Source organism: Apium graveolens, chromosome 10, assembly GCF_009905375.1.
Source record: "Apium graveolens cultivar Ventura chromosome 10, ASM990537v1, whole genome shotgun sequence".
Lineage (NCBI taxonomy): Eukaryota > Viridiplantae > Streptophyta > Magnoliopsida > Apiales > Apiaceae > Apium > Apium graveolens.
Window position 1 is genome coordinate 145,884,238 of NC_133656.1, and position 17,848 is coordinate 145,902,085.

The 17,848-nt window shown below is 37.8% G+C and overlaps 1 protein-coding gene across 1 annotated transcript in view; it reads left to right on the forward strand.

Moving 5' to 3' along the window:
- The first annotated feature begins 938 nt into the window (after positions 1–938).
- LOC141691106 (uncharacterized) overlaps positions 939–17,848 on the forward strand; it is a 45,344-nt gene continuing 28,434 nt past the window's right edge. Inside the window, exons 1-3 of the mRNA XM_074495849.1 lie at positions 939–1,108; positions 2,130–2,202; positions 2,289–2,555. Of these exons, the coding sequence (XP_074351950.1) occupies positions 939–1,108; positions 2,130–2,202; positions 2,289–2,555 (510 nt within the window). The remainder of the gene's footprint in view (positions 1,109–2,129; positions 2,203–2,288; positions 2,556–17,848) is intronic.

Sequence of the window (17,848 nt, forward strand, 5' to 3'; positions counted from 1 at the left end):
TCCAAGGATGAAGATCTTGTCAAGATAAGTCGTTCCTCTTAGAGAGGACACACCCTCTAAAAATGCCGACCTTGTCGAGGTAAGTCGCTTCTCTTACAGAGGTTGCGCCCTCCAAGGATGAAGACCTTGTCGAAATAAGCCGCTCCTCTTAGAGAGGATGCGCCCTCAAAGGATGAAGACCTTGTTCAGGTAAACGCACCTCGTACACATGACACGCTCTCCAAGGATGAAAACCCTTATTGAGGGAAGAAGTTCCTCTTAGAGAGGACGCGCCCTCCAAGGATGAATACCCTTGTCGAGGTAGATGCTCCCCTTATAGAGGAAGCTCCCTCCAAGGATAATTCCCCTTGACGAAGTAGACACCCCACTTACAGAGGACGCGCCCTCCAAGGATGATTCCCCTTATCGAGGTAGACGCTCCTCTTATAGAGGATGCGACTTTCAAAGATAATTCCCCTTGTGAAGGTAAATGCTCCTCTTATAGAGAATATGCCCTTCAAGGATGATTTCCCTTGTTGAGGTAGACACACCTCTTATAGAAGAAGCTCCATCCAATGATGATTTTTCTTGTTGAGGTAGACGCGCCTCTTATAGATGACGCGCTCTCCATAGATGATTCCCCTTGAGAGGTGGACACTTATTTTATAGAGGACGCATTTCCAAGGATGAATAACCTTGTCGAGGTAGACGTGCCTTTTATAGATGACTCACCCTCCAAGGATGATTCCCCTTGGGAGGTGGACGCTCATTTTATAGAGGACGCATCTCCGAGGATGAATACCCTTGTCGAGGTGAACGCTCCTCTTACAGAGGACACGCCCTCCAAGGATGAATACCTTTGTTGAGGAAGACGTACCTCATACAAAGGACACGCCCTCCAAGGATGAATACCTTTGTTGAGGAAGACTCTCCTCTTACAAAGGACGCGCCCTCCAAAGATGAATACCTTTGTCGCGAAAGATGCTCCTCGTAAAGAGGTGACGCCCTCGAAGGATGAAAATCTTGTAGAGGTAGATAGTCCTCTTACAGAGGAGGCGCCCTCCAAAAATGTTACCTTTTCGAGGAAGACAAAGACGCTCCTCGTAAAGAGGACGCGCCCTTTAATGATGTTAATTATTTGAGGAAGACACCGCCACTATAAAGGGCAGGCCCTCGAAAAATAGATGGTTGTAGAAGATCGTATAAGTTTTGACTTTGATTTGAATAAATGAATCACATTATTTGCAAAAAAGACGAGATCAATGTTTTGGAGTAAAGATTTGGCAAGAAGCAAGAAATCAAATATAGAATGATATTATGTCATCGGTGGAAGGATCACTCTCACCAACAACGTACGTCCTCCTTGCATCAAAGATTATTTATTTCTCGAAGATCAGAGAGCTAGTCTTTTATTCTGGTCGCGCCTTCCCTTTAAGCGCGCCCTCCTATGATGACTCTTTAAGTTTAAGGCGTGCCCATAGAAGACCAATATTATGATGAAAAAGTTAGAGAAAACCCTCAAACCTTTGTTTCTTATGCCGAGTTAGCTCATGTAAACTTAGAGATGTGGCGCATAAGTGGTAAACCTCTTTAGACAAATTAAGGTGAAAGCCATCAAGAAGAGAAGCGGTAGAGAGTGACAAATGTTAAAATAGAGGGTGTGAGGTTGCTGTATAGATTCATGAGCCGCGCATTCATCTAGGGCACGACCTATCATGTTCAAAGAAGAAATAGAGCAGGATGAAGAAAGAGGAATGGATAATTTTGTAAGGGCACACCCTCAAATTGGTAACGCTCATACAAAATTTTCAAGTTTGCTAGGGGGGTTGAAAATTCGAATCCCATTTCCAATGGCATATGGAATTTGGGGGTAGTTGTTATGCTTAAAATTTGGTACAAGTAATATTCGGGTCAATTAGATAACATTGGGGTAAAATTATGAAGATCACCTCAAATTAGGGCTTGCCCCCTTTTTGAGAAAGAAAGGATGCGCCCTCCAGGGCAGGAGATCAGGCGCGCCCTAACATATATGGATATTAGGGCGCGTTCTGTTATTTTGATGGCAATATATGGATTTTTAGGCAGAGTCATTGAATGCTTTGTGAGGATAGGAAGATGATGGATGATTATTAATAACATATTTTCTACAGGTACTCTATTGAAGAACTCTTTCCTGTAATGCAACCCCGGGAAGGCGGTGTCCATGGTCAGAGATCTCCAAGGGTATGCCTAGACGGAATGCCTCATCCTGTAGTTAATGGGTGTCCTCATTGGGGATGTGGGGTAAACTTTGGTGTGTGCTTTGGGAGCTCTGTCTCTATAGTCAGCTGGTGTCCTCGTTGGGAGACTTCGAAGTATTCTGCACTTTGCATCCAAAAGCTTGGGATTACATGTCTTGTAATCTAGCAGGGACATCTTATTCTGTGGACAAGGATGCGTCCAATATTTGGGGTAAACCATGGCTATACCTGCATCCACAGACTAGAGAAATAACTAGTAACGGAGGGTTATCCTCGACCGGGGAGATGCCTTATCCACGAAGTATCGAAGTCTTGGACGAGCCTTCGGCCTTTGTGGTTAGGCCTCATCGGTGGACATTCCTAAAGCTAGTAGAATACAGTTTCCAATAGGTTTTCTACTGGGCCTCGGGATGAGAAATCTAAGCCCATTAGGTTTCTTCTTCTCTAAGAACTATGTTGGCTTGATTCTCTATAAATAAGGATACGTGGGCAAATTTCAAGGGGTTGGAAGCGAGAGGATTAAAGAGCCACCACCAACCCTAAGCAATCTGAGCCTCTAATTCATCACAACCACCACACTCCGCTCACTTCTCTGGCGAAGAACCTCAATCATAGATCTTGATTCCGCCGACTGTTGTTACCAAATTCTTCCGTCAACACGTTGCACTAAAAAAATAATATGAACTTTTCATCCGGGCTAAGAAGGATTTATACAATTAAACCAAGATAAAATGAAATTAAAATTAAAGAATAACAAGACCAACTTAAAAAAAATAATATATAGTTTTATTCAGGCTAAAGTAAAATAGCAAGATATGAACAAATTTCATATCTTAAAATGTTTATTTCAAAATAAATTATATAATATTGGAAACAACACGTGCACGGCACGAGTTCTAAACTAGTTATATTATAATAGTCGACACATTAAAAGGTTGGTAATTGATTGGTACTTGTTGAAATTACTTAATTGACATAACTTAATTAACTTATTATTTTGACATAATAATATAATATTATCGCTAAAAATTATGAAACCATTGAAACAAAGTTAAATATAATCGGACACATTAAGCGAGTAAGCCAACAGTGTTTGGGTAGATATGGACTCTGTTCAGACTAAAAATTTTTTAATTAAAAGTTATTTTATTGGTCGATATAATGACACTGGGCTTAAAAAATAATACATTATTTACTCGTTTGACAATTATAATTAATATAATATTAAAATAAAAATATTAAAATGATAATTATTTAAAACAATTGTGCATCGCACGAGTTTTAGGTTAACATATACTAAAAATCGTAAAGGAGTGTCTATATATGTATATAAAGGAAAATCTCGCATGTGTGACATGGCAGTTCTCACCTTCAGCCTTGCCAATTTCTCTATTTTCTGAGCTTTGTGAATTTTGGGCTATTTTTTGGCAAATAATCAGTTTTTGGCTTTCACTCTTTCATTCGATCAATCAGTTACAACCTTTTCATCTGCCAGACCCGCTCAAAATATCATGAGTACATATATATATATATATATATATATATATACGTGTAGGTCTTGACCAATGTCAACGCCGGATGAAGGAAGAATTCACTGTTAATTACCCAGGTTCGTTATGGTAAATTTTTATTTGATTTTCTTGAGTTGTGTGCATATATTGTATGATACACACGATTTCATGATTATATGAGTTTATATAAATGATTAGATAATTTCTCTTGCACATACAATGGACCGATTATATTTAACAAATTGTGCCTTTAGTTCATTATTTTCTAATTGTTGTACTGCAGTTACAACTAATTTCATTAGTGGTTACTCGGTCACATCATAACAAAGCAATGTTACAATGTTTGTTGTTTTCTCCATGTATATTAAAGACTAATCGAAAGTGTTGTTGCTTTTGGATCGAAAACTTTGATAGGTACCTGCTTTTAAAATTATGATGTATTTGGCACTTATGTACAAGTTGCTAAGATAGAACATGAGCTCAAGGTATTGATCTACTATAGGCTTAAGTACTATCAATTTATAATTTGTTTTTCTTATGTACTTTTGGAAAACATTGTAGTAGACTTGTGAATTTTATTTTTATGACTCTTTATATTGTTTTCTTATAGTGAACACTTCACTAATTCTACTATATTTTCAATTTTTGCATGATTTTTCTATTGCTGCTAACCCGTCAAGAATCTACCTAATATGACTAATTTAGACAGAGAACCTGCATTTGGAAAAAAACTAAGATTTCAATCATTTTGGTTTGTATTTTTGTTATTCCTAGTGGACTAACAATGAAATTTATAGAAGGGGGGTTGAATGTAAATCTCAAAACTTTTTCAAGTTTTGAGCAGTTTTGAAGGCTTTGTGTTCAAGATAAACAAGTGTGTGAATTGCTTTAAGCTAATACAGACATATATATATTCAAGCACTAATGTAAAGAACACAACAGACCTTAAAAACTTTTCTGGTGGATTGTTGTTCCACCAGAGATGGTATTTCAGAAAATCTGTGATTCAAGATGTTGATCACAGCTGCATCCTAGTACAAACTAGATAATTTTTCTCTCAAGATTTTTCTAAACAGCACTGGAAAAATTCTCATATAATTACTAGCTGCTACTTGGTTTATATATCACCAAGTGTACAAGTGAAGACAAAGATAAAAATACAATAATAAAATAAGTTCTCCACTTGTTTCTTCTCCATATCACTCAAGTACTTTGTTGACTATTGCCTCTTTGTACTAGAGTAGAACGACTGCTTTTTCTGATATTCCTGAAATTAGGCTTCCACATTTCAGTTATCTCTGACAACCCATGTGCCTCTGTCTGCTGTTACAACTACCACTTATCAACTGCTATTTAACAGAACATCCGTTGAAGCCTTCATCCGTTGATGGCTTTATCCGTTGATGTGTTAGCAGTTGAAGCTCTATCCGTTGAAGCTTTAGAGACATCCGTTGAAGCTTTGTTTCTCATCCGTTGAAGGTCTTTAAGACATCCGTTGATACCACTTCATTTATACAAAATTACAAGGCATGAAATATTTACAATTGGCCTTCCTATTTGCATATCTTCTAGTAGTCAACATGACTTATATTTTCTCTCAACTTCTAAGAATTATATCTTAAATACAGAGACTGAAATATGCTACAACACTAGACTTATTTCTAAGTAAAGCTGCACCATCAACGGATAGCCAAAGTGGTCTTATCCGTTGAGGCTGCAAACTCTAAACTTCTACTTAAGTATTTTGTTAAACATATCATCAAACTAATGCACATATATTCCTAACAATCTCCCCCTATTTATGTCTATAAGAATTGTAGACATAAATCCAGGGTTAACTAGATGATAACAAAACACTTAACAAATATATGAATTGAAACTAAGTAGAAATTTAAAAGTGTTGCAAAAGTGTATGTACTAGGAGGTAATTGAAGATTTACAGAATTTCCAAGGGTGCTCCTCTAGTCTGAGCAAATCATCTTTTTCTTCTTTGTTCCCTTGTTTTCTTTCCTATCCCTTTGTCATTTTCCTCAATTTGGAGTTGGAGTTGTCTGTAGAATTCAGCTTCATCTTCATCACTGATATCCAACTTAGATTGCATTTCCTTGAGAGTTTCATTGCTGGCAATCTTGAGTTGGTCTTCAAGTCTGAAAAATCTTCTGACTCCTTTATCATCTCTAAATTCCTTCAACCAATGAGGTGATTTGTGAATTGTAATTCCCCTTTCTTGAATGAGCAAAGTTCTGGGCAAAGCATTGGGCTCCCTCCAAGTTTTCCTTATGTTGGCAATCTTGTTGAGAATTTCAGTCTTGGCAGTCCTGGTAAAGCCAGAATCCTTTTGTATGGCTGAAAAGACTCTGATCAAGGTAGAGTAGCCTTCATTCAGAATCCTGTAGAGAGGCCATGTTCTTTCCCCGGCTCCTTTGTATCTGAACACCAATCTCTCTGGTAGCTGTCTGTAGGCAGCTATTCCCCTTACATCCTCCAGCTCATCCAGATAGAGTTCAATGTCTGAAATTTCTTTTATGTCACAGATGTGAACATAATCATCTTTAGAAATGGGTGGCATAGGCTTAGGTTTTTGTTTTTGAGTGAATTTCTTAGAGGTTAGGGGAGGTGTAGATTTGGATTTTCTTTTCTGTTTCTTTGGTAGTGGAAGAGTGGTTAAAAAGGTAGGCAATTTGATGGTGTCCCAATCAATAGGTTCCTCTTTTGGGATGATTAGTTCACCATGGATGTTTATAGTGGGATCAGCAACACAAGGTTCAGGTATGGAAGGTAGTGGTTTAGATATTGATTTAGTTTCTTCAGTGTTATCTTCACTCCTTCTATGTGCCTTGGCCTTTCTTCTGTTTCCCTTCTGCCATTCCTCTCTTTCCTCCATACTCTCACCAAATATACTCCCAAAAACCTCATCTAGGTTTGCAATCTTGTCTTCACCCCTGACTTCAATTCCTTTCTCTCCTTCAACTTGACTTGACTTTAGCTGTTGTTCAAGCTTAGCTTGTGCTCTTTTGTCAGCCTTGAGTTTTTCAGCTTCTTTCTTCAACCTTTTGGTTTCTTCCCTCTTGGCCTTTGGAAATTTGGGATGTCCTTGCATCACACAGATACTCTTTCCCTCTCTAAAGATAATGGCCATTTTCATTCTTTCAACTATGTCCTTGGTCTCCTTGTGCTTTTTGATGTTAGCACCCAAAACTTTGTCTTCATCAGGCTTTGGAAGAGGAAAGTCCATTTCTTTCATCTGAGCAAAGTCTAGGGGTTCTTTGTGGAGTCCTTGCTGGATCTAGTGTTGGGCTTGAGAACTATAGGTTTTAGATTCTTGAAAGAAGTCTCTCCAACCTTATTCCTCCTTTCTGGCTTGTGCTCCATAATGATTGGTTCAACCTTTGTGCTATGTTTCACAGATATTGATTTATCTTGTGTTGAGCCAAACATTTGTTGCACCCTTTCATCAATTCTCCTCCTTTGCTCTTTCACTTGAATTTCAGCTGCTGCTAGCTGGATTAGGTCAATTCCATCAGGCTTTCCTTTGATTTGCATAATTGGAGAAGTAGTGATGGCAGGAACTAGCACTTTAGATATCTGGATTTTTGTAGATGGCTCTCCTTCCCCTTCCCTTTTTCTCTCCCCCTTTATGTTATCATCAAGGAGAGGGGTCAAGCCTTGTGCATTTGCCAGCTGCATAAGTAGACTTGTTTGAGATTGTTGGTTGTGAAGAATGCTGGCCACAGAATTTTCAATAACTTGGACTCTGTCTTCTAACTTAGCCAGCCTCTTTTCAGTATTTGAATCCTTTTTCAATCTCAACAATAAGTCCTTCATTGTACCATAGGGCATGACTGAATCCAATTTTTCAGAATTGTAGGATTTCAAGTCAGCAATATCCTTCTTGAGTTCATCCACACTCAGATTCTGTCTTACTTGCTGCAACTTCATGAGATGCAGTGAGTCCAGGTGAGCTGTAAGGATTGCCTTGGTACCAGCATGTGAAGTTTTCTGAATGGCCTGTTGGATAGTACTGATTTGTTTGACTAAGGAGACATTGAATTGCCCTGATGTAGACTCCTTTGTCAAGGCCCATTCAGGTAAATTTGGAATAGAACTAGGGCTTTCATCTCCCCCTAAGTTCATGCTTCCATCAAAAGAAACAGAGTCATCATCATTAGAATTTATTCCAAATTCCTCAGATGACTCACCAGCTATAGAAGGCATATTGTTTATAGCAGCTTTATCCCTTTGAAGAGATTCTGTTGTATGTACTAGATGTAGTGTCTTTTCTGCCCCCTCATTGCCCTGAGCAGCTAACAACTGATAGGCTGACACAGGATGAGTAAAAGTGTCAGCATCCAAGGAAATGTTATCAATTACAGCTTTGTAATATTGCTGAAATTGTCTTTCCTTTTCAGCATCATCCACAATCATTGACTCACTAGCAATGGCTGGATCCACCCTTATATCTGCTGTACCTGCCTTTCTCTCTTTTTCTCTATATTCTTGCATCAGGGGCTCCCCCGGGCTCACAATCCTCACACCCTCACCTTTACCTACTAAGGTGGTACTCCTCTCACTTACTTTTGCCATGCTGGAAGAAATAGCATGCTTATTTGAGCTCTCAATCTCTCCTTTTGCCTGGGAGCAACCCTGCCTCTCACTCAAATTGTCACTCCCTTCCCTCAGTCCTAAAAGTGATTGTACAGTAATCATGTCTTCTACACTTGGAATTGTTTCAGTTGAGTGTATAGAGACTATCAACGGATATGGAATAGCCGTTGAAGGTGACACTGATGGTATCAACGGATAACTGCTGTTAAGCTTATCCGTTGAAGAACAACCACTTGTCAACGGATGAGTGATATCCGTTGAAGAAGGAAAAGAAGTAGAAATTGAAAGTGATATAACTGTTGAATCTGTGTGGATTGATTTGAGTTTTGGTGACACAGATCCTTCAATTACATCTGAAAGAATTTGCGGGTGATCCAACAAATCATCTAAAAGATGATGATCACCTGTATTTGAGTGGGGCTCCTCCCTGAGTTGTAAAGAGGGAGAATCAGGAATTGATGGGAATAACATATCCACATCCAGAGATGGTGATGAAGTGTGTGGTGATTGATGTGTGTTAATTGTGAGAGAATGGGGCTGTGACTCCATATTTGTTGGAGCCACATCAAACTGAGTTTGAGAAGGCATAGATACAGATGGATGTATCTGTGCAGTGTGTGCACCCTGTGTAGAAGATTGGGTTCTAGCCCTCTTTCTTCTAATAAAAGCTTTTGTTGGCGAGTGTTTGGCTTCAGTGTCCCTCCCTCATTTGTTCTGTGTTCCTGGTTGGGAACTATTTTCAATAGTTACATCCTTTTGGGAGGATGCAGCTAGGGATATGCTAGTTACCTTTTCAACAACCACAGCTTTTTGAGAAACTGTGGCTTGGCTAGCTTGGGAAACACTTATCTCTCCTTCCTTATCCTGGGGGTTTCTTTGATGTTCACCCCTCCCCTCACCACTCACACCCTGTTCACTCCCCTCAGGGTTAAGGGTAGGTGTTACAACTATTGTCTTTTGAGAAACAACAGAGGTGGTTTTCTTTGTCTTTGATTTTGAAAGTTTAGTTTTGGTGACCTTGGTAGGAATCTGTTGGGGCATTGTCACAGATTCCATGGGCACACTAGAAGATAAAGAAATAGAGGGGTTGGAAGAAGTAGGAGTTGTAGAGACAATTACCTCACTTACCTGAGGTGCATCCATGATTGGTAAATATACCAATGGTACACTGCTGTTGAGATCCATTCTCAATAAATCTGCAAGAACTCTTTTCTCTTGTGCCCAGCACTTGAGTTTGTTATTCTCATTGGTTATGACCAAACCTTCAGCAACATGGTTAGCCAATAACATAAAGAATCTAGCATAATAGATGTTATTAGGTCTATTAGCTTTGTTACCTAATCTAGTACCCAATTCTAGCATAACATAATTGCTAAAGTTAAAATACCTATCAGAAACAAGCATATAGAGCATATTAACAAGAGATGAAGTTATGGCATCAAAATTACTAATTTTCCCAGAGAAAACCTTGATAAAGGCATCCCCAAGAAAACTCCATTCTTTCCTAAGGCCTTTTCTTTTAATACTCCCTAAACTAGCAGAGTTAAGAGAATAACCTATGGAATCTAACATGCTGGATACATCATTATCAATGTGTGGTGTCATGGCATTGTTCTCAGGCAATTTAAAACATGCTAGTAAATCATCACAGTTAACACAGTGATTTTTACCTTTGAGAGTGAAAGAGATGGTCATATCTATGGAGTTGAACTCAGCAGTTGTCCAAATCTCCTCAACTACTTCACAGTAAATCGTTGGGGCTTCCAGCATTGCATAGCTAAGTTTACAGTTTTTGATGAAGTCCATCATTTTGTGATAATCTGAGTGGGCTTCATTCTTTGCTACCAAAGCTATGAAATTGTTCTTCTCATAGATGAACCCAGATTGAGACATAATTTTTACTACTGGTGCCATTGTTGTAAGTAGTAATTGCAGAGAATAACTTGAAGGTTTTGCAGAGAGTAAATGGTAAAAGCTTTGAAGTTTCAAGAAAGCGTAAAGTAAAAATGAAAAATCAGAAGGGCTTATATACTTTCTCAAATTAAAAAGCATAAATAAAAGATTAAACAATAAATATATGTAAGTGAGTTTCAGCCGTTTAAGAATAAACTGTAAGTATTCTAAAAACTACCTTTAAAACAAATACATACAGTTGTATGTATGAGTATCAACGGTTAAGAAAATAGAATCAACGGCTGTAAGACACCTGAATCGACTGATGTGATATTTCAACGGATAAAGTAAATTGTCATCCGTTGAAAAGTACTACAGTTTTATCCGTTGACGGATAAAAAATTCCAGAAATGTATATGTCTTTCAACGGATAATGAACATCCGTTGATGGAACAATTTTGACTTTCAACGGATAGGAAATACCCGTTGATGGAATAATCTGTGTTAAAAAGTCAAATTTGTTCTAGCAACTAATACATTTCAGGCTTCAATTCAAATTGCAATAAGGACATAAATTTTATGAGTAATTAAGCATACCTAGCTCACTTACCAATCTTGTGAATGTTGATTCATCAAGTGGCTTGGTAAATATGTCTGCAATTTATTGTTCACTTGGAACAAAATGTAGTTCCACTGTACCATTCATGACATGCTCTCTGATGAAGTGGTACTTGATATCAATGTGCTTGGTCCTTGAGTGCTGCACAGGATTCTCTGTTATGGTTATGGCACTTGTGTTGTCACAAAAGATAGGAATTTTGTCAACATAAAGTCCATAATCAAGGAGTTGATTCCTCATCCATAACACTTGAGAGCAGCAACTTCCAGCAGCAATGTATTCAGCCTCAGCTGTAGAAGTAGAGACTGAATTTTGCTTTTTGCTAAACCATGATACAAGCTTGTTTCCCAGGAATTGGCAGGACCCTGTTGTACTTTTCCTGTCTATTTTGCAACCTGCATAGTCTGCATCTGAATAACCAATTAGATCAAAGCCAGATTCTCTAGGATACCAAATACCTAAATTTGGTGTACCCTTGAGATATCTGAAAATCCTCTTGATAGCAATTAAGTGAGACTCCCTAGGATCAGCTTGAAATCTAGCACACAGACATATAGCAAGCATTATATCTGGTCTGCTAGCAGTTAAATATAAAAGAGAACCAACCATGCCTCTATAACTTGTAATGTCCACAGACCTTTCAGTCTTATTTAATTCAAGTTTGGTGACAGTGGCCATGGGAGTTTTTGCAGATGAACATTCCATTAAGTCAAACTTCTTTAAAAGATCATGAATGTATTTAGTTTGACTAATGAAAATTCCATCACTAACTTGTTTAACTTGTAAACCAAGAAAATAGGTTAGTTCTCCCATCGGGCTCATTTCATACTTACTTTGCATTAGCTTAGCAAACTTTTTGCAAAGTTTATTATCTTTAGAACCAAATATTATGTCATCTACATAAATTTGAACAAGTATACTAGAGCCATTAACATTCCTAAAGAAGAGAGTTTTATCAACAGTACCTCTAGTGAAGTGATTCTCCAAAAGGAATTTTGATAGGGTTTCATACCAGGCTCTAGGTGCTTGCTTCAGTCCATAGAGTACTTTCAACAGATAATACACATAGTCTGGAAAATTTGGATCTTCAAACCCTGGAGGTTGACTTACATAGACTTCTTCCTCCAATTTCCCATTTAGAAATGCACTCTTGACATCCATTTGATAGACTTTGAAATTGGCATGGGCTGCATAGGCTAGAAAAATTCTGATGGCTTCAAGTCTTGCAACAGGAGCATATGTTTCATCAAAATCTATTCCCTCTTGTTGAGAATAGCCTTTAGCAACCAATCTGGCTTTATTCCTTATGACGATGCCATTTTCATCCATCTTGTTTCTGAATACCCATTTTGTGTCAATAGGACTCTTGTTCTTTGGTTTGGGTACCAGCTTCCAAACTTTATTTCTCTCAAATTGGTTCAGCTCTTCCTGCATAGCTAATATCCAATCTGGATCCAATAAAGCTTCTTCCACTTTCTTAGGTTCCTCCTGAGATAGAAAACTACTATACAGACATTCATCTTGAGTAGCTTTTCTTGTTTGCACTTTAGATGATGCATCACCAATGATCAGTTCAAAGGGATGATTCTTGGTCCATTTCCTTTGAGGTGGAAGATTTGCTCTAGATGAGGTGGCCTCAGTATTGTCATGATGTGAGACAGAGTGTTGATTAGTTGAAACTCCCCCTGAGTTGTTGGTTCTTTGCAGGGAATTTGGAGTTCTATCAACTGATGATGTAAATCGATTATCCGTTGATGAACTATGATCAACGGATGCTTCATTTTGTACTTTAACGGATGATGCACTATGTCTTTCAATGGATACTGCATTGCCTCTATCAACGGATGCAGAATTTTGTGCATTATCCAAGGGCATATATTGAATCCCTTTTGAAGTGTCATCTCCATCAATCTCCTCTTCACTATCATCACAATATATCTCAATGTTGTCAAATTTGAGTCTCTCATGGTGTCCCTCATCTGTTAGTCCATCAATCTTTTTATCATCAAACACAACATGCACAGATTCCATAACTATGTTGGTTCTTAGATTGTAGACCCTATAAGATTTTCCAGTTGAGTAACCAACAAATATCCCTTCATCAGCCTTTGCATCAAACTTTCCTTTATGGTCAGATTGATTCCTCAGTATAAAGCATTTACATCCAAAGACATGAAGAAAGTTTAGAGTTGGTTTTCTTCTCTTGAACAACTGATAAGGAGTCATGCCTTTAGCTTGATTGATCAAAGAAATATTCTGAGTGTAGCAGGCACAATTAACAGCTTCAGCCCAGAAATATGTGGGTAACTTTGATTCTTCAAGCATTGTTCTGGCAGCCTCAATCAAAGATCTGTTCTTTCTTTCAACTACCCCATTTTGCTGAGGTGTTCTTGGAGCTGAGAACTCATGCATGATTCCATTTTCTTCACAGAACAGCCTTATTGACAAATTCTTGAACTCAGTTCCATTGTCACTCCTGATATTCCTAACCTTCAAGTCAGGATGATTATTGACTTGCCTGATGTGATTGATAATGATTTCACTTGCTTCATCCTTTGAACCAAGAAAATAGACCCATGAAAACTTTGAGAAATCATCTACAATCACTAAGCAATATCTTTTTCTTATAATTGACAATACATTGACTGGTCCAAACAAATCCATATGCAGCAGCTGTAATGGTTCATCAATTGTTGTTTCAAGCTTCTTTTTGAATGATGCTTTCCTTTGTTTGCCTTTCTGACAAGCATCACACAAACCATCTCTTGAGAATTCAACAAGAGGAATTCCTCTGACTAAGTCCTTTTTGACTAGATCATTCATTGTCTTGAAATTCAAATGGGATAGCTTCTTGTGCCATAGCCAACTTTCAACTGGACTCGCTTTGCTGAAGAGACAAGTAATAGATTCTGCATCTGTAGAGTTGAAGTCAGCTAAGTACACATTCCCTTTTCTAACTCCAGTTAGAACCACTTTGTTGTCTTTCTTGCTGGTGACAACACAGGCTTCTGAATTGAAGGAAATTGTATTCCCTCTATCACATAGTTGACTGATACTCAGTAAGTTGTGCTTGAGACCATCAACTAATGCAACTTCATCAATGATGACATTCCTTGTTGAGATCAAGCCATATCCCATAGTAAACCCTTTGCTGTCATCTCCAAAGGTTATGCTAGGGCCAGCTCTCTCCTTAAACTCAGTGAGCAGGGAGAAATCTCCTGTCATGTGTCTTGAACAGCCACTGTCTAAGTACCATAGATTTCTTCTTTTTCCCTGCACACCATAAAATCAATCAAGTTGATTTTGGTACCCAAGTTTCCTTGGGTCCATTCTTGTTAGCCTTTCTCATAGACTTCATTCCTCCTGCATCTTTAGACTTAGGTAACTTTGAGTCAACCTTGATCTTAGATGTAGTTGGTTGAGGTGTAGGGTTAGTCACAGAATCATTTAGCACATTTGAAATTTGATAAGACATGGATTGTGCAAGCATGTTATTCCATATTGGCATATTGTATGGCATTTGAGGCATACTAAATGCAGCAAGATAAGGATTGTTAAAATATGGCATGTTTGCAAAATGTGCATAAGGATTCTGTTGAGACATAACAGGCATAGCATGTAGAGGTGATGCAGACATATTAGGCATGGAAGAGGGTACAGGTATGGGAGTTTTCTTAATAGATTTGCAATTAGCAGATAGATGATTAACACTACTACAATGCACACAGCTTTTTCTAGGAGCATACTTATCAGGTGTGTAATTGTTATGTTTGTTAACCCCTACCTTCCCATTTCTATTAGATTTCCTTTTAGTTTCCTTTTTATCCTCAACCACTTTGAGCCTATTCTTTAACTGTTCTAAGGTCATGTGTCCTATATTCACCTTACTGAAATCTTTGGATGTGCTTGCTTCTCCTTTGACAAAGTTCTTGGAAGGTGAACCAAACTTTTTGTTGAGTTTCTTTAAATTTTCACTTTTAGAAACATCTGCCTGTTTTAATTGAGGAACCTTCAACGGATGCTCCTTTTCTTCCTTCAACGGATAACTTTCATCATCCGTTGATTCCACATCCGTTGACAGCCCATCAATTAATTCCAGTTTCTTTTTGTTTTTATCCCAGGCAGTCTCACAGAATGATTCAATTCCTTGGACCTTGGAAATTTGAGCACTAACATCCCTAGATGTCTTCCAGGCTTTAATCACCTCTTGCTCTCTCTCTAATTGATTGGAAAGTATTTCTACTTTCTTAACAGATTCAGCTAGTTCATTTTCAACAGATATACAATGTAGCTTAGTTTTTTCTAGGTCAATCAACTTATCTTCTAACACAGCATTTCTATTACTTAAAAACAGATTGTTCTCTTTAATCCTACTATTTTCTTTAGCAAGAGATTTAAGAGACACACGCAAATGATACAATTCAGTAGACATGTCATTAAAAGTATCATTGCACTCTTCTTTAGTAAGCTGTGTTAAATCAGTAGTGATTACCTGGTTGCTTGATGAACTAACTTCATTTTCCTCAGAATCAGCCATGAGAGCCAAGTTGACATATTCCACATCTTCATCCTCTTCTTCTCTATCAGCTGCCCAGTCTTTTTCTTGAGTAATGAAAGCCCTCTCCTTTTGCTTGAGCAGATCAAAATATTTCTTTTTGTAATCTACTTGGTCAAATTTCTTCTTTTCAGAAGTTGGCTTTCTGCACTCACTTGCAAAGTGTCCACTTATACCACAATTGAAACACTTGAACTTGGATTTGTCCACCATGTTCTTATGAGGTTTAGTGGCTCTAGTGTTTTTCCTAAATTTCATCTTTGCAAATCTCCTGGACAGAAATGCAAGATGCTCATCAATACCATCAGAGTCATCTTGGCTGGAGTTGTCTTCATTCTCAGCAACTTGCTCCTTAACCTTGCTTGATTCTGATTTGCTTGTGCCATCTTTGGAGTTTGATGTAGATCTCACAGTTTCTTGTCTGCATTCTTTCTCATTTTTAGCTACCAAGGCAACTGAACCTCCTTTCTTTCTTCCCTTCTCCAATACCTCATCCTGTTCCAGCTCTAGTTCATAAGTCTTCAAGATTCCATATAATCTTTCAAGAGTGAAGTCCTTATAATCTTGAGAGTTTCTCAAGGAGACAGTCATGGGTTTCCATTCCTTTGGCAAGGATCTTAAAAATTTAAGATTTGAATCCTTCACCTGGTATACTCTACCATACAGCTTCAGTCCATTCAACAGCTTTTGGAATCTATTGAATGTGTCATTTAAAGATTCATTTTCTTCAAAATGAAAATACTCATACTGTTGAATGAGAAGCTGCATTTTGTTTTCTTTTACTTGTTCTGTACCTTCACACAGTAGCTGAATTGTGTCCCAAACCTCTTTGGCAGTTGTGCAATTTATCACATTATCAAACATATCCTTGTCAAGACCATTAAACAAAATGTTCATAGCCTTCTTATCCTTGTGGACTTCTTCTGTGTCTTCCATTGTCCATTCTGCTCTAGGTTTTGGAATGGATTGACCAACAGCAATTGTGGCCGTAGCAACTGTGGCTACTTTGTGGGGAATGTGAGGACCATTCTCAATGCAGTTTACATAACCTTCATCTTGGGAGAGTAGATGAAGGTGCATTTTCACCTTCCAATGGTGATAACTGTCTTTGTCAAGAACTGGGATTTTTACTCCAATATCCTTCTTACTCATTTTTGTTAGTTTCCAAGACCTTTAAACTCTTTGTGTGTCAAGAGCTTGCTCTGATACCAATTGTTATTCCTAGCGGACTAACAATGAGATTTACAGAAGGGGGGTTGAATGTAAATCTCAAAACTTTTTCAAGTTTTGAGCAGTTTTGAAGGCTTTGTGTTCAAGATAAACAAGTGTGTGAATTGCTTTAAGCTAATACAGACAGATATATATTCAAGCACTAATGTAAAGAACACAACAGACCTTAAAAACTTTTCTGGTGGATTGTTGTTCCACCAGAGATGGTATTTCAGAAAATCTGTGATTCAAGATGTTGATCACAGCTGCATCCTAGTACAAACTAGATAATTTTTCTCTCAAGATTTTTCTAAACAGCACTGGAAAAATTCTCATCTAATTACTAGCTGCTACTTGGTTTATATATCACCAAGTGTACAAGTGAAGACAAAGATAAAAATACAATAATAAAATAAGTTCTCCACTTATTTCTTCTCCATATCACTCAAGTACTTTGTTGACTATTGCCTCTTTGTACTAGAGTAGAACGGCTGCTTTTTCTGATGTTCCTGAAATTAGGCTTCCACGTTTCAGTTATCTCTGACAACCCATGTGCCTCTGTCTGCTGTTACAATTACCACTTATCAACTGCTATTTAACAGAACATCCGTTGAAGCCTTCATCCGTTGATGGCTTTATCCGTTGATGTGTTAGCAGTTGAAGCTCTATCCGTTGAAGCTTTAGAGACATCCGTTGAAGCTTTGTTTCTCATCCGTTGAAGGTCTTTAAGACATCCGTTGATACCACTTCATTTATACAAAATTACAAGGCATGAAATATTTACAATTGGCCTTCCTATTTGCATATCTTCTGGTAGTCAACATGACTTATATTTTCTCTCAACTTCTAAGAATTATATCTTAAATACAGAGACTGAAATATGCTACAACACTAGACTTATTTCTAAGTAAAGCTGCACCATCAACGGATAGCCAAAGTGGTCTTATCCGTTGAGGCTGCAAACTCTAAACTTCTACTTAAGTATTTTGTTAAACATATCATCAAACTAATGCACATATATTCCTAACAATTTTTTTCTTTAAGAAATTTGTGAGGTTTAACAAATACTATAGGTGGTAACACAAGTCTACGCAAGCAATCATTTTGGGCCTATTTATCTATAAGGTTATTCAGATGTTGCATTATGAGGATAATAGTTATGATTATTTGGTACTCTTTATTGTTGTGTAGATGCATAAATCCATTCTCCCCTGGTGCACAAAAATGCATATTTCTC